The 22,928-nt window shown below is 39.9% G+C and overlaps 1 protein-coding gene across 1 annotated transcript; it reads left to right on the forward strand.

The window, feature by feature from the left end:
• The first annotated feature begins 1,557 nt into the window (after nt 1-1,557).
• Nucleotides 1,558-21,333, forward strand: GPR26 (G protein-coupled receptor 26). Its single transcript, XM_065408703.1, has 3 exons — nt 1,558-2,225; nt 11,733-11,846; nt 21,102-21,333. The coding sequence occupies exons 1-3, from the start codon at nt 1,558-1,560 to the stop codon at nt 21,331-21,333; spliced, it is 1,014 nt and encodes a 337-aa protein (XP_065264775.1).
• Nucleotides 21,334-22,928: the final 1,595 nt, after the last annotated feature.

Raw genomic sequence — 22,928 nt, forward strand, 5'->3', positions numbered from 1 at the left:
AAATCTGTGTTAAGCAAGAAACATCTGGATGGAATAATATGGGGCCCTTCTCTAATACACAAGCCATTGATACAGTAGATGGTGACAGCTCTTCTACGGTGTGAATTAGAGGTTGGGTATTTTTAAAATGAATAGACACTGTAAATCAAGCATGAACTGTATTGTGCAAGTGATAGAAGTAAGCAGTAAAAAATCCTTTACAAAATTTAGTCCCTGCACACATAGACTGTACTATGCACTTATTAAGCCACCATAACCCTGCAGCAGGGTATATTTTGCATTCTTATAGCAGGAGTATTAAGAATTGACTGCCTTGTTCAGAATGCAGCATTGCTTTCTTGCAACATTTAAGCATTTTAATTAGAGCACTTTTAAAGTGACAGGAAAGGAAACCAGTACCCAGAAAACTCTTTTAATTCCTTTGATTTAAAAATCAGGACACAAATCAGGTATCCTTTTAACAACTAATTACATATAGTTCCTACCAGGCTCAGTTTGTCTTTGCCAAGCTACATCTTGTTTATGCGCACGCAGGAGTCATTCACCTTTTATTACAGGGGGCTGGTGATGATTAAGATGAAACAAATGTTGTCATAGGGAGTCAGGAGACCTGGGTCCTGTTCCTCTGCTACTGACCGGCTATGTGACCCTGGGGCAAGTTACTTTACCCTTATGTGCCTTGATTTCCCCCTTTCTAAAAAGGGGACAAAGGTGTACGCTGCTCAGAGATCCATGGGTGAAAAGAAGTATAAGCTATAGAATTATTATTGTATCCCTATAACACTGTAAGAATAGTAATAGAATACATTATCCTGACCCTCCTTTTGAGCACAGCAAATCCATACAAAGAAGAGCCTGTGCCTTAGGCAAACACTAGTGACTGCAAACAGATGCAGTGAAATGCATGAAAAATACTGGAGTTTAGGAACTCAGTTACGTGTCTGTTGTTTGTAAATTAATGGCTAAATCGATTAAATAGAAGCATGGGATTTCTGCTGAGGAAAGTCTAGTCACTCTTGCAGCTTTCTAAGGGGCGAGGAGGGAGGACAGACCCATTAATGTCTGCGAAGCACCAGCAGTGTGCATGCTTTAATCAATTAATCGGGGTTTTATCTGTGATCCTAAAAGCAGGTTAGATTCAGCCTGAAAGGGGGGGGGGGGGAGGAGGAGGAGAGGGAGCGTCTAAATGCACTCGGTGAATTGCTGGGACTGATAATTAGGAATCTCAGGAGAGCCGCTTCTCAGAACAACCTGCTTCTTTTGGATGGAAGGAGTGGAGACAGTGGTTCAGTCCTGCTGATGTTTTTTAAGCCCTCCTCGCCGTTTGACGGGCATTCCCAGGGCTTTTGTGCTCGTCTCTGAAAGCGTTGACGTGGAAAGAAGCAGCGGAGGGAGGGGAGGGGGGGGGGGGAACTGCAGTTCTTCTAAAAATACTGAGGGCATGCCGGAGTGTGAGCAGGCAGGGGAAGAGGAGGAGGTGAGAGTGCCTCGCACCATGTTCTCTGGGTGCCCGCTGGGTGCAGTTTGGGAAATGTTCCTCCTGTGAATGGACGCACCATGAACATTTGGGAAGTGATCCTGGCTTTCTTGGTTGTGGTCCTGATCCTCGTGTCATTGCTGTCCAACGTGCTGGTGCTGATCTGCTTCTTGTACAGCGCCGACATCCGCAAGCAGGTCCCGGGATTGTTTATCCTCAACCTGACCTTCTCCAACTTGTTGATGACTGTCTTGAACATGCCCCTGACCCTGGCTGGGATCATTTACAAGAATCAACCGGGGGGAGATCAGTTTTGCCACATGGTGGGATTCCTGGAGACTTTCTTGACCACGAACTCCATGCTGAGCATGGCAGCGCTGAGCATAGACAGATGGATAGCTGTGGTCTTCCCTCTCAGTTATCATTCCAAAATGCGTTACAAAGATGCTGCTCTGATACTCAGCTACACGTGGCTACACTCTGTGTCCTTCCCTATAGTGGCAGCTTCTCTCTCCTGGGTGGGTTTCCATCACCTTTATGCCTCCTGCACCCTGTACAACAACAGATCAGAGGAGAGGACACAGTTTGTGATTTTCACTGGGGTCTTTCACATCCTCAGCTTCCTCCTCTCCCTCGTAGTGTTGTGTTTCACCTATCTAAAAGTGCTGAAGGTGGCACGGTTTCACTGTAAACGGATTGACGTGATTACTATGCAGACACTGGTGCTGCTGGTGGACATCCATCCCAGGTAAGGAGATTGTCTGTACGCTCAATGAATGAGGGGGTCCCACTGCAAAGGAAGCCAGATCCGGAGCTTCAGCATCGTAAATAGGATCCAATCTGTATCACAAGGAAGGCGAGGAGGGTATTGGGGAAGGGAGGACAGGAGGAGAGAATCTAAAATATAGCTCTGGTCTGCTTATAATCAGCATGCTTATTTGAGTTGCGCTCACATTTGCTGTTAAATTCATTGCCAACAACTCCTGAGATGGGAGAATGGCAAGCAATGTCCTTTAACGACCCGGGTTTATGTCATGTCCGGGGAATTGCATTGGGGTGGAGGGCACAATAGTTCTTTGAATGTTGCCCTTTGGCTCCGATGAGCACGTGCCGAAGTTTTGCTAACGACGGTCTAAAATGTGCTTGGGTACCACTGGAGGTGGATTAAACTGAAATTCAGCCTGCCCTTTAACTTTGCGCCGAATGTAATGCCTTTGCTCGAGCCTTGCATTGTCAGCGCGGAGTCAGTAACTTTCTCCCCCTTGAAGGAAGAATGCTTAGGCAATACTACGTACCAGATAAACACGAGTGAATACCTAGATGTACATCCACACACTAGAGCATTCAGTGCCAGCCTTAATCTCACAAGCAAAAGGAACGGGAGTTAAATCTGCCCCCGAGACCTTCCATCAGCCCATCCTGCCTAGGTATGGGAGGAATGGGACCCTGGAATACAGCGGGATAATGATTCTTATGAGCATAGGGGCGTTGAAGGAGTGTATGGGGGGAGTGGGGGGCAGGTTCGGAAGAGGGTATTTGCAGCGTGTGAGGAAGGACTAGCTCCGGGGATATGTGAGGGGATGGTAGGGGGTGGATCTGGCCCAGTAGAGAAGTCTGGAGGGAAGCAGATTTTTGCTGGGGGTTCTTCCCGGGTCAGTAAGAAAGGGGGGGGGCGTAGTGGAGGCTGGCGGAGAGGGAGTCTAGCTGGGAGAAGCCCATGGACAATAGTCAGGAAGGGAGTGACTCTGGCTGGGTGAGTGTGTCTGGCTGAGGGGCAGGGGCAGAGGGGGAGATGCCTGGCCGTGGGGAGAGCAGAGAGGGAGAGGCTTGGGAGGGGAACAGATCTAGCTAGAGGAGGCGGACAGGATGGGAAAGAGAGGACCAAACTCTTGAGGGGTCCGGGTCTGGCTGGAGCTGGATGGGTGTGGGGCTGGAGAGATAGAAGAGAGCCCGTCAGGCTAGAGTGATCTTCCTGGGGGGGGGGGGGGGGAGGTATTCAAATCTGTCTGTCTGGGGGCTGTCGTGGGGAGATGGGTCTGGCTGGCAGTGTCCTGGTTTAGGATGTAGGGAGTCTGGCTAGTTGGGGCTGGGTGGGAGAAGGTCTGGTTGACTGGGGTGGCTGAGGAGAGTGCGAATGGATAGAGGGGTGAGTTCTGGCAAGGGGAAAAGTAGGGAGGAATGGGTCTGGTTGATTGGGCTTGGGGGGCCCAGAGGAACTGGTCTGGCTTGGGGGATCTAGCAGAAGTGTGTCTGGCTACCCACAGTAAGTGATTGAAGGGGAACAGATCTGTCTAGAGGTACATTCAGCTGGGGGAAGAGAGAAAATGGTCTGACTGGGGCTGGGCTGAGGAAAGGAGGTCTGACTGGGAGTCTCTGGCTGGAGGTGGACAAGGGGAGGAGGTGTATAAAGAGAGTAGATCTGTCTGGGAAGGTCCATCTGGGCGTGGTGAAGGGGAGGAGCTGGGAGTGGGATGGAAGGGAAGAGATTTTTCTGGGAGATCTGGCTGTGGGTGGGTTGATTGGAGGTCATCTGTCTGGAAATGTGTTGGAGGGGAGAAGACCTGGCTGGGGGAGAGGAGGTCTGTATGGGGATGGAGAAAGGGTTCCATTCCATTCCAGTCATCCACAGTGACATTCCTTGCTATTGATCAACCTCAGCCTCTATCCCTGCAAGACAAACTTAGGGGCTCCCCTTGCTGGGAGGATATTCAGCTTGCAGTTAACTAGCAGCTGAGCTCCAGAAGGGCAAGACAGCTTCTTCCCACTGGTGAAGATCCTGCCTTCATGGGGACAAGAACATGAATCAAATTTCTGGTACCGCTGAGTCTTGGGTCCCCAAGTACCAAAGGGATAGGATTTCACCCATCTTTAATGCCTGCTTTAGTTGCAGTTGACTTAGATGAGAGAGAAATGGAAACCTTAGCTCAGAAAATCTTTCCTTTTTCCACTTAAGTAACAATTTAGGGTTGTTTTCAACTAAGGATGTGGGGCAGATAAGGGAGTATCTCCTGCTGGCATTAATGAGACTCATGAGCATAAATCACTCCCTTATCCATAGCTCCATAGTAATAAGGGTTCCCCTACCATATGTGCCATTTGGTTGATAAAAAATAGCCAAATAGTTCTTAGTATTATTTCTTGCAAACACTACCAAATGTAATGGTTACTTCCATGAGCATTGGCATAGACTACACTGGGACCAATTAAAATAGTCATCACTGTTCTTGACTCTTTGGGCAGTATTCGGCCCTAAAATAGTTTCTACAGTATTTAGAAGATTATAAAAATAAGTGTCCAAACGAAGCATTTTCTGTTTTGTGAAAAGTTTTCTCATTGCTAATATGACTTATCATGATTTTCTCTAGCCTAGGTTAACTTGAGGATGTTTCTGAGCTAAAACATTGAAACAATGGTTTCTAGTTACCAGGGGTTGATCCAAAGTGGTTGTAAATGTTACACACCTTATCTTGCAAACTGACAGGATAACATGGAGAACATCATGTCCATTCGTGATAATTGTAGTCCATCCATTATATCAAATTCCTGCACATTGCACAGTAAAATGAGTTTTAAATCCTGTTGTAAATAACAGAAACATTGGCTGACTTTGATCTGTAGCTGTGCTGTCCAGCACTGCTGTAACAAATGGATGGAATTACTGTATATGAATCAGTTATACACTGGAACATCTCCTATGATATGAAGCCTATAAAAAGGCCAGAGACCCTCTTATCATCTCTGCATATGTCTATAAAGTGCTAGTCCAGCAAAGCACTTCAGCAGATGCATAACTTTAAATATATAAGTTCTCTTATTGATTTATCTTGTGGATCAAGGCCTAAGAAATTAGGTTGGGATTTTCAAAGGAGTCTATCAGAGTTAGAATTCCAAATCCCCAAAATTTTCCAGTTCTAGCAAGATAATTGGACAGGGTTACCTTAGTATCAGCCATATTCCCTTGTGCTTTCTGATGTTTATTGTGGGAATATCTTGAATACTGCAACTACTTTACAGTTATCTAAAGCAATCTGCAATTTTTAAGGGACAACGCTATTATTTACTCTCCTCCAAATAGTGCTACTTAGTTGGTTAAGAAAATTGAAAAACAAAATACAGAATATAGCAGTTATTTTCTGACCTAGTTTATGCAGTGGTGAACTAAAAATAATATATGGTTGTTATTTTATAACAGTTTAAAAAAGGTTCAGAGGTAGGAAATACCCTTTTTGGAATAAAACAATATAAATACATCATATACTTAATGAACTCTTTTGAACTGCAGTGTTTAACATAGGATTCTGGGTCCACAGTTAGAAACTAAGTGTCTTCAATTATATCTGATACATCACCAAATTATAGCACACATAGTTATGAACTACTTTTCACCCCTATAATAGTATTCTGAATTTGTCAAGAATATACTGTATACCTCCAGCTAATCCTCATCCACCAGGTAGCTCATTTATTAATTATTATTCTTACTGTAACATCTATAAACTTCAAGAATCCATGGTTGTGATTCCTAGGCTCAATATTAATAACAGTTATAATTCTATTAACAGCAACAACACATGTAAGGGGAAACAGATATGTAGAGAGAGTAAGGAAGAGGGAAAAAAACAATATAAAGAAACTGTGGAAAATGAAAAAATATGGCAGGAATATAAAAGTGGGAAATACCTGGAGCTGAGAAGACAATTGAATGAGAGAACAAAAGGGAATAAAGACAGAGAAGGAAAGAAAAGCAAGAACTCCCCCACCACAGAAAGGAAGTTCCTTAGGAATGATTAAAAGACGTCAAATAGGAGGCACAAAGATGTAATGGTGTCATCTAGTCATCTATATATTGTTTGGCAAGACCTGAATAATTCACCTGTTGTTCACTACGTATGGAAAATACGGTCATTTCAAACATCCCACATACTCAAGAGACCATTATGAGGCACTGTACAAACTACTAACTAAAAAGACAGTATGAGCTCCAGACAGCTACAATGTAGGCACAATACAAGGCATAATCATTACACACACAGATCTTTCCATTTTTTTAATACTGTAACCCCAACATCTCTCAATCTTCATTTGATTCAATCACAGTCACTCTCCATCCTCCATGCCCCCCGATCACCCCTTTTCTACCTACATTTTCTTCATAATGTCTATCCTCCAGTTTTTCTCCTTACCCACAGTCTCTCCCTCTCTCTTTCTCTCCCCTGCCCCTTCTGTCTACCTCTCATTTTCCATAACAAATATTCATTTTCCCCTTTGCCTCCTTAATCTGATCTACAAATGTTACATTTTTGTAGTCAAAATGGTGGTGAACCCCAGCATACAAAGGGGTTCTTCCCACTCAGTTATTTTCCCAAAATCTTGCACCATCTGTGTTATACAGCAGTACAATATGGTAGAGTATATTGCCTGCATATGAGATTTATACAAAATCCCAGTTTTTATTGCATTATCTATATGACGACAAACAGAGACTATATGTTAAGGAATGTGAATGAGGGTACAAAGTTCAAGCTGAGTGTTTGTCCTTCACTTAGCATTTCCTGCCTTGCCAGTGCCCAATTCCTCTTTTTGGATGGAATATATTTAGGCCACAATCCTGCATTGAGAAACATGTACACACATCCCTCTGCCCCCTGTGGTTCATAATTCAGGATTGGGATCTTATGTACCAATATATATAAATATGTACACACAAGGGTGCATAATGCTGGAAAGGATGGCCACATTATTCCTGAATTGTAAAGCAACCAGTAATCTTTGAAGATCGTCCAAAATGAGTGCCAAGAAAACTTTTAAAACACCTCACGTGATCATGTGTTTGTTTGGGGGCACACCTTTAAAAAATTGTTTTACATTTTTATTACTATTGTTTTTCATCTCTCTACTCATAAAGCCATGTTGCCTTACTTATATACTGGAGTAGACGGCTAGAAAATTTAGAAATCTCCCCCCCCCAAAATTAGCTTCTATATATCACATTGTGGTTATTTGGAAGTCCATTATCTCATAAACTTTCCATTCTAGAATGAATTGCTTTATACCAGCTTTCCAACAGAGTATAGCATAGTTGTGAAATTTCCTTAATTAATGATCTCAGTGATCTGAAGAAACATTAATGAAAGGTAGATGATGAGTGCAGTTCTATTATCATTATCGAAACATATGTCTATGTATATATATATTTATATATATACACATTAGTGCTGTTGATTAATCGCAGTTAACTCATGCGATTAACTCAAAAAAATTAATCATGATTAAAAAATTAATTGCGATTAATCACAGTTTTAATCACTCTCAAACAATAGAATAACAATTGAAATTTATTAAATTTTTTGGATGTTTTTCTACATTTTCATATATATTGAACTCTGTGTTGTAATTGAAATCAAAGTGTATATTCTTTTTTATTACAAATATTTGCACTGTAAAAATGATAATCAATAGAAATAGTATTTTTCAATTCAGCTCATACAAATACTGTGCAATCATTTTGTCTTGAAAGTGCAACTTACAAATGTAGATTGTTTTTGTTACATAACTGCACTCAAAAACAAAACAATGTAAAACTTCAGAGCCTACAAGTCCACTCAGTCCTACTTCTTGTTCAGCCAATTGCTAAGACAAACAAGTTTGTTTACATTTACAGGAAATAATGCTGCCCATTTCTTATTTACAATGTCACCTAAAAGTGAGAACAGGCTTTACATGCACTTTTGTAGACGACATTGCAAGATACTTACATGCCAGCTATGCTAAACATTCGTATGCCCCTTCATGCTTCAGTCATCATTCCAGAGGACATGCTTCCATGCTGATGACTCTCATTAAAAAAATGTGTTAATTAAATTTGTTACTGAACTACTTGGGGAGAATTGTATGTTCCCTACTCTGTTTCACCTGCATTCTGCCATATATTTCATGTTATAGCAGCTTTGGATGATGACCCAGCACATGTTCATTTTAAGAACACTTTCGCTGCAGATTTGACAAAATGCAAAGAAGGTACCAGTGTGAGATTTCTAAATATAGCTACCGCACTCGACCCAAGGTTTAAGAATCTGAAGTGCCTTCCAAAATCTGAGAGGCATGAGGTGTGGAGCATGCTTTCAGAACTCTTAAAAAAGCAACACTCCGATGTGGAAACTACAGAACCCGAATCACCAAAAAAGAAAATCAACCTTCTGCTGGTGGCAAGTGACTCAGATAATGAAAATGAACATGCATCGGTCCGCACTGCTTTGGATTGTTATCGAGCAGAATCATCATCAGCATGGACGCATGTCCCCTGGAATGGTGGCTGAAGCATGAAGGGACATATGAATCTTTAGCGCATCTGGCATGTGAATATCCTGCGACGCCGGCTACAACTGTGCCATGAGAATGCCTGTTCTCACTTTCAGGTGACATTATAAACAAGAAGTGAGCAGCATTATCTCCTACATATGTAAACAAAATTGTTTGTCTGAGCGATTGGCTGAACAAGAAGTAGGACTGAGTGGACTTGCAGGCGCTAAAATTTTACATTTTTATTTTTGAATGCATTTTTTTGTACATAATTCTACATTTGTAAGTTAAACTTTCATGATAAAGAGATTGCACTACAGTACTTGTTTTAGGTGAATTGAAAACAAACTGTTTTTTACAGTGCAAATATTTGTAATAAAAAATAATATAAAGTGAGCACTGTATACTTTGTATTCTGTGTTGTAACTGAAATCAATATATTTGAAAATGTAGAAAACATCCAAAAATATTTAAATAAATGGCATTCTATTATTTTTTAACAGTGCGATTAATCACGTGATTACTCGCAATTGATTTTTTTAATCATGCGATTAATCTCAATTAATTTTTAATCATTTGACAGCCCTAATATACATATAAGTGCATTTGCATATGGAAATATACATATACACATAAATACATATATATGTATCTAAGAAAAAGAGTGAAAGAAAATATATTAAGATGTGATGTGTTTATCACATGCTTTTGGGATGGTTGTGTTACTCACAAGTGGGGAAGTCTTGAGTGACATATGCAGTGTCCCAGTTGAGTGTTAATAAAACCTGAATACTAAATCGTTCCTAATATGCCACATAGCATAGAGAAAAAATATTTTAGAGAGTTAAAAAAATTGATGAGAATTGGGTTTTTTTTGGATTAAGTTCCTTCACCTAGAAAGCCAGGTGGCTGAGTTGCCATGAGTCCAGCTGTACAGGGCAAAGAGGAAGCAATAAAAACCTCTACCAGTAACCTAAAATAGATGGTCTAGATCTAAAACGCCACATATTTAAAATCCAATTTCCCAGTTCCTTCAGGACTGAAAGCAAATCCTGGGTTCCAGTGGAACCCTTTCCCAAAGGTATAAAAATTCCACTTTTACCCTTGAAGAGATCAACAAACAAAAACAAAAAACAAACCAAAAAGAGAATTTGCACGTGGCATTGTTGAGATATGATTCTCCCCATCCTGGGCAGGAGTATTTTTTTCAGGAATGGGGGTGGGGATCACATATTTCAAGGGAGGAAGAAACTTTTTTTTGGCATGTTTGTTTTAAAAACAGTGACTGAAGATGCCCAGGGAGCTGGCAATATAAGAATACATTTCCAACTGATAAAAGGAAATCCATTCTCTAACAAAACCCACGGCAAGCCTTGGAACTCATTGCCACAAGGTAGCAATGAAGCACAGAATTTAGTAGGATTCAAAAAAGGATTAGACACTTAGATGATAATGAAAATCTTTGTGGTTCCATTAGCCTTAAGTGCTATCAGAATCCAGAGATGAGAGTAAGCCCTATGCCTGTTACTGTATACATGTTTGGAACTGAGAACCAATAATGCATTTACAATAAAATTATTGATAAATGACAATTACAGAAATGCTGCTCCTGGCTCGAACTGTGAAGTCCTAACGTAGGATCAATGGTGGCTCTGCTGTTAGTCCTGTGCATGAAACAGCTTCCAGTTGTGCTGCCCCAGGAGCAGAGCAGGGAACAGATTGACTCAGAGCCCCAATCTGCCTCCTGGTTTCCCTTGCTCAAGGGGGAATGTGCCTGTGCCAGCCCTGTACCTGCCATAGCATATGTAGTCATGCTACTTGGGACATTGAGGGAGATGGGGCATTTTCCCTGCCCCTTTCCACCCACATGCACAGTGCAGACGTAACAGCCCTGAGAAAGTGCTCTTCTCTCCATGTATAGATGAGCAGAATGGGCCTCAACTGGATCCTAAATACACTCACTCCTTATTTAGGTGAATTGATATTGATTTCAGTGGAAGTTTTGCCAAGTAAAACCAAAGGCTCATTTCAGAAAGGCGCTGAGGATCCTCACTCACTTAATTTCAATTTGAGTTGAGCTCCTTAGCAACTCATAGGCGGCTCATAGAACCAGGGTTTCAGATCACCTCCAGATCTGGCCCAATGTGAGTTTTAAGAAGCAGTTCATGTGCTAAAATGGCAAATATTATATTGAAGTAAATATATACAGTAGTTAATTTCTTTCTACTTGTCTACTCAGTCTGTATAAACAAAACATGCAGGTTTCAGTCCAGGGTTCAGGATGTTATAGCTATTTAGACTTGATATTTAATTGTCTGCTTTGCAAAGCTACATAAACTTTTTTCTAGTATCATGCATAGAAATTTACAAGTAATTACAAAGCGTATGGCCATACAATTCATATCTATGTGATAGAATGATCTTTCTAATGTCATACAAAACTTTCACAGTATGTTATATTTTTCCAGTTACATTTTTATTGCTTTTAACTAAGGTATTAATATACTGAATATTTATTGGTTATCGCTTTGGGAAGTTCTGATCTCCTTTTTTCTCCTCCCCTATAATATGTTGTTTAAAATGTTCTTTCTATAGACTAGTGTTCCATATGTACCATTTTGGTTTTTTTCCAAATTCCATTGACTACAAATGGCCAAATTCAGGCCTGATGTAAGCAGGTACAACTTCCACTGATTCCAAGGAGAGGTATAACTACTTTCACCAGGGATGAATTTGACCCAATCTCATTATAAAAGAATAGAATTTACAGTAATTATTGTGTGTGTGTGGGAGAGAATATGAGTTAAGGGATACAGTGAATTAATAGATAGTAGTGTCCTGTATGACTAGAACGTTTTCTGGGAAGACTTGTATAAACCACTCCAGGAGTAAAACCATTAAAATCTGCTATTTGGTATTGTGATTCATGTTATTGTTTGTGTTAAATGTTACACAGTGTACGAGAGCGTTGTCTAGAAGAACAAAAGAGACGGCGGCAACGAGCAACAAAGAAAATCAGTACCTTTATTGGTACTTTTATACTTTGTTTTGCACCTTATGTAATTACAAGGTAAGTTCAAACCTACCTACTGAAATTCCATATGCACTAACTGAGAAAAGTTAAATCAATCAATCAATCAGAAAACAGAATATTAATCCACAAGTCTCCTACTCTCATCAAAATTTTTGTCAAACATTTCCACTGTTATGACAGAGGTTGCATTTATTGTAGTAATGGTATTCTATATATTTTATAGTTCTTATTCTGTCCAATTCTCAGTCAGGCAACAGGTCAAACTTTGATCTCAAAGTCCAAATAGGCCAGGATTCTTCTCTCATACACATCAGAGTAAATCAGGAGTAACTCCACAGAAGTCAGTGGGTCAGATGAGTCTGCTGTCCTTATTCATACTTAATTCACTGCACAAATTGTCTCTCTGATTTCAGTGGGACGCTTTACAGAATAAGGTACTACACAGCCTGAGTAAAGCTATGAGAATCTGGTCAAATGAGATCAGAATCTGGCCCACAGACTTAAATGGGAATTTTGTCTCAGTGGGTAGAGCTCTTAATCATAAACAGAATATCAAAGCTTTCGTGGCTCAAAGCTAAAACAAAAATTCTTGTGATTTATGATCAGATGCCAGTTTCCATCTGCTATCTTATCTTTAAAAATGGTCCTATAGGAAACATAAAATTAATCCTATGAGATAAAAATGTTAAAGCATGTAGCCCAGATAAACATTCTGAAGTTACATATATTGGAAAGGAATGCTCAACTTGCATTCATTATTAAAGGACTCCAGACAAATTCTGGTGCTGGAACTGGAGAAGGAAATTTCTTCTTGAATATTACTTAATGCTGTTCTAGTGAAAATAAATTACTGGAAAGTCAGACCCAACATATGTGGGCACAACCTAAAAGGTTAAGTTAATTTTTTTGGAATATTTATGATATTTGGTATATATATTTTTTTTAAATAGGCTTAAAATCTCTTGGCAGAACTGGAGGTTTGAGTGTCATTCATGATGTTACATTCACAACAATAATGACCATTAAATACATGGTGTTCATTTGTAACAGAATGTGACTGTATTTATTGATAAATTCCACTTAATAACAGCAATAAGATCTTCTAGGCAACACATTCTGACACTTTTTAGATTATTACAATCACTTAGTTTTCAGTCTCATGCTTTACAATGTCAGAACTAGAGTATTTGTCTGATTTCAAGAGGCTAACTTCATTTTACACTAAAACTTTGAATTTAAGGCTGAATGGTGATTTTTAAGGTTCTTCTCCATAGTAGCCTATGGCTCAGTCTTGCAAGGCGCTGAGCAGTCTGTCCTAAATCCAGCAAAGCTCATTAGGTACATGCTTAACTTTAAGCATGTGAGGAATCCTGTTGAAGTCAATCGGTCTATCAAGTGATCAAAGTTAGGCAGATATCTAAGTGGGAACAGAGTTCTCAACACTTTTCAGAATTGAGCGCCTAGTCATTTTTCTAAGCAAAGAGTGAATATAAGGTATGCATGGAAAGAGAAAGTTAATCACTCAGGCCCTCGTTCAGCAATCCATTCCTAATTCAGCAAAGCACTTAAGCACATGCTTCAATTAAATATGTGCTTACCTGCTATGCTGAGTAGGGATGATTTTAAGCATGTGGGTTAATGCTTTCCTGAATTGAGGCCACAAAACTGTAAATCATGAGGCGTGATGATTGATCTGGGTTTAGAATAAGGGGATCTCAAAGTAACTTTGGTTTAGCCAGGGAAAAGCTTATCTAACTGGGGTTAAAAACCAGTACTTTCAGTGATTCAAACAAGTACTGGAGGCAACTGTTTGTTTTTAGCTCTGAAGTAGAAACATGCTATTAAATGCTTATTAAGGATACGCCCCTTTAATTTATAACAAACCTCATTAGGTCCAGTCACTGACATGTACCAATACTCCTTGTTTCTGAAGGTCTTTGGTCCATATTTCTAGAGTTACTAACATAATAATATGATAGCTGTACCTTTCTATATTATATGCTAAAATACTTTGATTTGCAATAATGCTGCTAGTCCATGCTTCCGTTCCTTATATCTTTATATTAAAATATGTAGCTATACCTACCATTAGATAACATTCTCACACAACCCTTTATTTCCTCTCTGTAGCTTTTCAATACAAATATTTTTATTTAAATTTTTTCTGGCACCTATTGCAGACTCTAGGCCCTTCATATTATTTCATAATATTCAACATTTACTCATGTGAGTAAATTCTGTGTGTCAATAATCAGGCCCTAAATTAATGAATTATCCCATAACATCAGCAAAAAATAGCCCACAAGCCCTAACAAACAAATTTTTAATGAAAAAAGGTAAGAATTCTCTTATGTCATCATGGAACATTTGACAAACAAACAATGCCACATTTTTCAAACCTGCTTGTCTGATCTTTGCAGACAAAATCCTGTTTGTGCCAATGAGTATTTGGGTACAGAATTCCAATGAGGGGTTCCCACTTGCCAGTTTGTGCATATAAATACTCAATTTTCATAATCAATTTTGGGCGGCCAGTTTTGAAAAAAACTGCCTTCTAGTCTCAGTTGAAAGCTTTAATTGATGTGAAGTGGAGATATGACAATGGCTAGAAAAAAAGGCTTCTGGGGCTCACAGGTCAGGTTATAGGAATTCACATGTCACTCTGCTTCCTTGCAGAACATGGCAGGTCATGATACATACACACACTGAAGAAGCAAGACTGACTGTTAATAAGACTGCTCACAATCACTAAGAAGCAGTTATTTTCCTGCTTTTGGAGGTTATCCAGTGCAGTGGCTATTAAAACAAGCGCTTTGTCAAAAGGAGGACATCATGCTAACAGGCTCCCATTTTACCAAACAATAAGGTGAAGAGCGGTGTGCCCGGAGCTTCTTTACAACAATTAACACAGAAATCAACATGTAGCATCAAAACTCTCTGATAAAGCCTTGAAAATAAAGATCTCATCAGTACAACATATTTAATCAGAAACTATTCAGGTCAAATTCTGATGTCAATGGGAGTTGTGTGCAAATATCTGAGGGCAGCAGTTGGCCCTTAGCATTTCGACATATACTAAAACAATAAGAATTCGGGCTAAATGGAGGTAATACACTAGAGACAGTCTTAACCAAATTTCTGGAAAATGAATGGATTTGTTCTGATACGATCATCTAAAGACCCAGAAAATATCTGTTTTATCTCACCGTTTAATGATAAAATGTTTGAGACTATCTGTTCTATACTGTGTTTTTCCTATAACTGTTCTCAGATTACAGCACTGAAAATCAAGTATGTTGGAACTACATCACTGTCTAAGCTTCTTTAGTGTGTTTGCAGTAAAAGCTTTCACTACAACAAATGTTTAGACACAGAGGCATGCACTGACTTGACTAATACAAAGGGGTTTCACTAGAGTGCCTAAGAGATTAATGTCTTAATTCTCAAACTAAACAAACATTCTCTCCTGTTTACTGGAAGTGAAGTTAAAAGATTTATTATCTACATGACATCCTTTCTAATAATTCTAAAATTCTAAAAGATTAACAAAATATTACAAGGAATACAGCTTTACAGCTTTGAAGCATTAAGGCATTTGGAATTGTGTAGATGATGCTGTGGAATTTAATTTACAGATGGCACTAAAATATTAATGCGACTACTGAAAATGTCACTTTTTGGCTCTAATGTTTCATGAAAATTGAAACTGGATGCATAGAATGTCCCTCATCAATGGGAAACAAAATCTTCCTTTAAAGATGATGACAAATACAATATGTCTTGAATACCCATCATGGAATTGTCTGTGTATTGCACAACATTCAGCATTGGGCTCTGTGTACATTTCTATGCCTGTGATTTTATTACGTATGTTACATCTGTAATAAAAACACAGGCATAGAAATATATATATAGTTGCCAAAAATAATGCGCTATGTATTATGCAAATTGTAAGTTTCAAGGACACTTAAATATAATTTAATAAACTACTAAAAATTCTGTTGATAAATGCGAGGGATTTCTAATAGGCCTCAATCATTGAAGAAAAAAATAGCAGTGAATCTTGGATAGCTTCCTCTAACTGTCTACTTGATGTGCTTTTAGAGAAGATTGATTATAATTCATGGAATTGATTGACTCAGGGTCAAACACAAAGTTCACATCTTGGTTATTGAAGGCATCCACTGAATTTAATGAAGTTCCATCAAACTCTATCAGAATATGTCTCACCCAGTAAAGTATTCTCTAGTTACCAGAGTTTGAATGACTCGCCCTTCTCCTATCTGATCTCTTGACCTCTTTCCCACATTTTAGAGCACTTCCTCTGTTTGAGAAAGAAGTACACAGCTTGTTACCAAACAATTTTAGAATGGCTATATGAAGAAAAGATTAGAGAACCTGAACTGAATTTTGTTAATGGGCATCTTCAACATGAAGGGGTCCTGGTTATGTGTGGGAAAGAAAATCCCTTTTGAAACTTGACAGTTATGCAATAGCCAATATGCAATTATTTGAAAGGGAAACTAATCTACGGTACAGCACTTTTTGGTTTAAACTCAATAGCCAAACATTGTCTTCACTTGCTGCCCTTGGACAATGATTCCATTTAATTGTCTTAGTTCATATACATCTAAACATTCACGGTATTGGCAACAGGTGACAGTAACAGCTCACAGAGTGCAAGTAGTTATACTGTTCAATGTGCAGACCGACAGACATTGAAGTCATGTTTGTCAACTGATTTTAAAATGAAAAGTCCCTCTATGGCTTATGAGAGGTTTATCATCATGATATTGACTGGGAAACTATGAGAGCAAAAGTGGTTTTCACAGCAAAGAAAAAAAATATGAAAACTGGCATGCTGGAGAGTATTTCTATCATGGGGTCCACCTTTCTGCTGTGTCGCCCCTTAATTCCCTTTCTTTCACTGTTCCTGCAACATCTAAGATCACACTAAGAAACTTTACCATTCATATAAGGAAACACCCCCCCATACAAAATAGTATTTAAATGCTAGTGTAAAAGACATAGAACTATCTTCATTATTATCTACATTACAGTAGTGTCTAGAAGCCCCAACTGAGATCATGGCTCTATTATACAGCCTCAAAATGACTTTGACAAATTGGAGAATTGGTCTGAAATCAACAAGATGAAATTCAATAAAGACAAATGCAAAGTACTGCGCTTAGGAAAGATGCATAACTCCAAAATGGGAGATATCTGGCTAGATGCTAGCACTTCCAAAAAGGATCTAAGTGGTATAGAGGAAAGTAAATTGGATATGAGTCAACAATGTGATGCAGTTGCAAAAAAATCTACTATTCTTGGACATATTAGCAGGAATGTCACATGTAAGACATAGGAGGTAATTGCCCTGCTCTATTTGGCATTGGTGAGGCCTCAGGTGAAGAACTATGTTCAATTCTGAGCACCACACTTTAGGAAAGGTGTGGATAAATTGGAGAGTGCAGAGGAGAGCAACAAACATGAAAAAAGGTTTAGAAAACCTGACCTATGAGTAAAGGTTAAAAAACCTGGGCAAGTTTAGCACTGAGGAAAGAAGACTGAGAGGGGACCAGATAACAGTCTTTAAATACTTTAAGGGCTGTTATAAAGAGGCCAATGATCAATTGTTCTCCAGGTCCACTGGAGGAAGGAGAAGTAGTAATGGGCTTAATCTGTTACAAGGGAGGTTTAGGTTAGATATTAGAAAAATCTTTCTAACTATAAGGGTCATTAAGCTCTGTTAGGTTTGGGGTTAGGCTTCCTAGGGACATTGTGGAATCCCTGTTATTGGAGGTTTTTAAGAACAGGTTGAACGTTTGTCAGGGATAGTCTAGGTATACTTGGTCCTGCCTAAGCACAGGGGGCTAGACTAGATGATCTCTCTAAGTCCCTTCAAGCCCTACATTTCTATGATTCCGAACTAGGTGCTGTACAAACACATAGGGCTTGTCTACACTTACAGCACTGCAATGGCGCCTCTGTCATTCTTAGTGAAGACGCCTACCCGGAGCTTCTCCCATCGGCATAGGTACTCCTCCTCCCCGAGAGGCAGTAGCTACGTCAATGGAAGAAGCTCTCCTATCAACACAGCACGGTCTACAGTGGGGGTTAGGTCGGTATAATTACATCGCTCAGGGGTGTGGATTTTGTAGTGTAGACCAGGGCATAGTGCCAAAGAGTTTACAGTGTAAGTAGGCAGGACAAACAAAAGGTGGGAAGGGAAAGAGAAACACGGAGAGGTGAAGTGACTTGCCCAAGGCTAGTGGCAGAGCCAATTAAGGAACCCAGGTCCCAATCCAGTGCCCTAACCTCTGGCCCATGCCGCTTCTCAATTCTCCTTCAAAAAGCATGATTGAGGGAGGAATTAAGCAAGAGATTAATAAACCAAGGGAGAAGACATACAATCTGTAAGATGATTGAGTCAGACAAAGCTACTTTTAATACTGCTTCAAAAACTGTGCCTCAGTCATGCTCTCTGAAACAGTACTGACAGTTTTTTTCCCTGCAGGAACACTAGCAATAAACCCATTTGCTATACATGTTCATGGGGACCTGCTGCTGAAAACTTTCAGCAAAGATTTAATTTCCCAATGCAGATCAGGGCATTTTATTCTCAGATAGCAGGACATGCATCTTTTGAAATACTGTTCTGGAAAAATCAATTGTTTTTCAACAATTTTGGACACATATTAGGCAGAACTGCCCTTCGGTGCTTCTCAAAGACATTTCAAGAGAAAAGCTTGCAAAATATTCAATATTGTCTTATCAACATTGCCTGAAATATCACAAAATGAAGTATCTGTATTTGAATCAGCATAAAATGAAGTAACTTAGCTGAGAAACTCTTTTCCCTGCTGCTTTGAAAAATTCACATTGCTATATTGCACGTGTATGTTTTTTCCATTAAATGACTGATTTATTAATTCAGAACATCTCTCTAATATTAGCATCTAGATGATCTCTCAGTGATGAATTTTCCTACATTGCCCCCTTTTCTTAGAGACAGATCAAATGTTGAATGAAGACAATTGGAATCTTTCCATTACATTTAATAGAAATTGGATGTTTCATCCATTATTTTAGAGCCAGTTAACACTCGTGATACTTGCTACTGTCTAGGGTCATTAGCCAGGCTGCTCAAGAGTTGGTCCAGAACAGCTGGAAGAGGTATATGGTTCCTCTGTGACAACAAGACGATTTCCAAAATGTCTAATATACAAAAGTTATCAAGAACATTACCGGAACTACCAGGGCCGCCCGGGGGGGGGGGAGGGGGAAAGTGGGGCAATTTGCCCCAGGCCCCGGGCCCCACAGGGGCCCCCACAAGAGTTTTTCCTCACTCCGGGGGTCCTTCACTCGCTCCAGGGGCCCCGGAAAACTCTTGCGGAGCCCGGGCCCCCGGAGCTTCTTCCGCTCCGGGTCTTCGGCTGCAATTCGGCCGCGGGGCGTCCTTCCGCTCCAGGACCCGCCGCCGAAGTGCCCTGAAGACCCGCGACGGGGGGCTCCTTCTGCCCCAGGACCCGCCATCGAAGTGCCGGGTCTTCGCAGAAGACCCCAGGCCCCCTGAATCCTCTGGGCGGCCCTGGGAACTACCATCCTTCAAGATCTAGGATACATCTACACTCCAAAGTCAAAAACACAACCCCTGAAGCAACAAGTCTCAGTGCCTAGGTCAACTGACTCAGCTTCATGAGGCTTGCACAACAGGGCTAAATATAGCAGTGTAAATATTCCCACTTGGGCTGGAGCCTACGTCCTGACACCCATCGAGCTGGGAGGGTCTCAGAATCTGGGCTTCAGCCTGAGCAGGAACTCTATACACTGCTATTTTAGACCCATAGTTCAAGCCCAAGTTAGTTTAGCTGGGCTCAGACTTGCTGCAGTAGTTCTTTGTATTTTGTGTTTGGTTGGTTTTTTTTTTTTTTTACAGTGTAGACGTACAGCTAGTATTCTGCACATGCAATCCACTCGCCTGAGCAATGGCACTCCTCTCGGTGTTGAACTCTAGCATACTAAAAAAGGTTTTAGGACAATATTTAGAAAATTATTTTGGACAATTTGGAAAAAAGGTTCTTGTAATAGTTGAGATTAATTTGTTGTGCACAAGTGATTGTGTGATAATAGCATGATATTTAACAGGAAATTTTCAGTGAAGACTGTATTCATTTAATTAATTAATTTGTGACTAAGCAAAAGCAAAAATAAACATGAAGCTGATGATACACCACTATTAAAAATAATTTCTGAAGAAAGCCAAGTGTAAATTCATGCTTTCCTTTACTAGACCAAGACCTTATAGGAATAAGCATCCAAGACCTTATAGGAATAAGCATCCAGTAGAGATCAAAGAAAGCAATACACTTTCTCAGGAAGGGCATACAGATAGGATACGGCCTACAGAATCAAAGAATAATTGTTGAATATCTGTTATGAATCATAAGACTTGTGTGAGGTCCCTAAATGCTCAGTGTGAGACCCACACTGAACGGGACCTGCTCTAAATCAACAGGAAGTACATTCTTTGTTTTCTTTTCTCATTGTTACTAGAAAAGACATGGGAGAGATCATACAAGTAAAGTCATGTTCATATCAATATTTCCAAAAATCAAGCTTGAACAGTAAACATATCCTTGCTCCAAATAGATGCAACTTCATTGAAGCCAGTGGAATGCATTTACTTACAGCTGGGCTGTATGTGGTCCAATATAGTGAACATTTCTGCTCAGGTCAGATCCAGAGATGATTCCTCAGGATTTCCGACTACAGTAAATGCAGCTTATCTGAGAAAGGACTGAGTAAATCATGAGAATTTGGCCTCTTGCATTTAGTTTAAAGATCTTGGGGAGGTGGGCTCATGTTTTTTTCCCTTCTTGATGCTATCATTCAGTAGCTTCAAGATCCCAAGAAGACAGCTGTATATGGCTTATGTGTGAGGGAATGTGGTTTCCACAATAAAGAACCACCACATAAAAAAACAATACAGCTGGTACTTGGTCTGTGTGGGTTTGTTCTGTTGTGCACAGAACTGGTCATCCAGTTATAGTCCTCTGCTAACCTGCACAGGGAGGTATGCGTGTAACTTCCATTTATAATAAAGGCAGCTGTATGTAGAACCAATGTGCTATGTTGAAATTGTAGTCCCTTGCTCTGCTAAGAAATGAACAATACAAAGAAAATTCCTCTCCCTGATCCAACTGGTGTGCCACTAGCAGTTTGCTCTGTTTCCATCTGTACTGTTGTTATGTCTCTCTCTCAGTAACACTTTTCCCCATTTCTTGGCAGACTGGTAGAATTATCATCTGTAGTCCCCATCAATTCTCACTGGGGAGTCATTTCCAAGTGCTTGGCTTACAGCAAAGCTGTTTCAGACCCTTTTGTGTACTCTTTATTACGACATCAGTACAAGAAGACGTGGAAGGACATAATAAACAAGATTCTTAAAAGAAGCTCCATAAATTCCTCAGCCCTCACAAGCGAATCGCACAATCAGAATATATTGCAAACAACTGAATGAGGAAGCCGGCACAGAATCTCCACGAAAGATGGAAGAATACAAGGTGGTTGGGGGGAGTAACATGTAGCTATCATTAACTAACAATGGTCATGAAAGTTATTCACTGAAGCTCACAATCTAGCTTGTACCTCATCAGCAGCCCATGTAACAACTTTCCTAGTGAAGCTGGCTGCTTCACATGTCCTTCTTTTGACATGAAGTGTTGTAATTGATACCTGAACCTGCCAGCTCTCCAAACACAAATATCCCATTGACTTCAATGCAGGGTGATGCATCCATAATGAGTCAAACCCTGTCCTTATTTGAGGGAGCCAGAGAAGTGGCAGGAGCAAAACGTTGCAGGATCCATTTTAATGCTACTCTAAAAAGCTGTAGTGTGCATCCCTGGCTTGCACATGTTGCTGGTTCCATGTGATGCTCCACCCGATCCCCCTTGCTAGAACTACAGAATGATGCTCACCTGGCTGCTTGAGTAGGTCCCTATGGAAAATCTTGTTAGAGCTTAATAGAAAATTATCTGTCTGTTTACCTATGTGCTTATATGGCCCCTTTGCTGTAGTATCTGAGGTCCTTTTTCTATATGCTTTTTTGAACTATCCTGTAGAACTGAATAGAGAATGATGTCTTCTATAGAGTGCTATAGGATGGCTCAATTAAGGCCATCTTTCCTTATTAAATCCTGTAGGTTCTCAGAGTAATTTCTATAGAACTTTCTTGGTTTCCTCCCCTGAAATTCTAGAGGACTTTTCCACAGGGTATGCGGGGATAAGAGGTCAGGGTACGTATGTCCCTTTCCCACATGTCTGAACTGTATAGGGATAGGGGAGGATTTTACCCAATGACTGCAGGACTGGACTCATTTCCCAGAAAGTTTTCAAAGAATCTAGTTATTTTCTTCACTGAAACTTTATTAATCATGAAAAGCTTTAAATTGTTACGGTTTTTGATGGTTAGTTGTTTTTTGGGAGAAGTAGAAGGTGGTTTGAAGTAGAGATAGGCCCAAAGCTGAAATGGACTGGGCCAAAAATCATGGATCCAAATTCTCCTAAATTTGTGGTCCAAACTCTGGATCAAGATTTGAATTTCCCAAATTTCAGGGTGTTAGATTTAGTCCCTTATAGAGCTAGATTCAATCTGCAGACTTCAGTCTGAACCCAGATTTGAAGCTAATCCCATTTCTCTTTTAGAGGTATGGTTTCTTCTCAGTCTTTTATTAAAGAACAGCTCTGTCATTAGCAATCACTGCATTTTCAGTCGGCTGTTAATTCAGATATACAAATTGGCAAAACATTCAGACAAAATCAAGACAATCCTATGTACAATATTTCTATGGGGACTTCATTCTGTATATTACATTTGGTTCAGTCCTTAGCATAAGAATCTTTACTGAGTTCAGGGCAACACAATTCTGTTTTGTAAGTATTATTCGGTTGACTTTATCCTTTAATTATAACTATAGTCAGTAGATGACTTCATAATTAAGTGACACATACATATCTGACCCTGAAACCATCATCCAGCCATTCATTCAGAATTATATTCACTGATCATCAGCAATTGTCCTTTTGATTCAATGAAAACCAAGGTGGCATAAG

Source organism: Emys orbicularis, chromosome 7 (assembly GCF_028017835.1).
Source record: "Emys orbicularis isolate rEmyOrb1 chromosome 7, rEmyOrb1.hap1, whole genome shotgun sequence".
In the NCBI taxonomy this organism is placed as follows: Eukaryota; Metazoa; Chordata; order Testudines; family Emydidae; genus Emys; species Emys orbicularis.

Excerpts from the sequence above, each read along its gene's own strand:
- GPR26 (XM_065408703.1), top strand. The coding sequence starts at position 1,558 with ATGAACATTTGGGAAGTGATCCTGGCTTTCTTGGTTGTGGTCCTGATC. Across the intron at positions 2,226-11,732 it reads CTGGTGGACATCCATCCCAG|TGTACGAGAGCGTTGTCTAG; the intron begins GTAAGGAGATTG and ends AATGTTACACAG. Across the intron at positions 11,847-21,101 it reads GCACCTTATGTAATTACAAG|ACTGGTAGAATTATCATCTG; the intron begins GTAAGTTCAAAC and ends ATTTCTTGGCAG.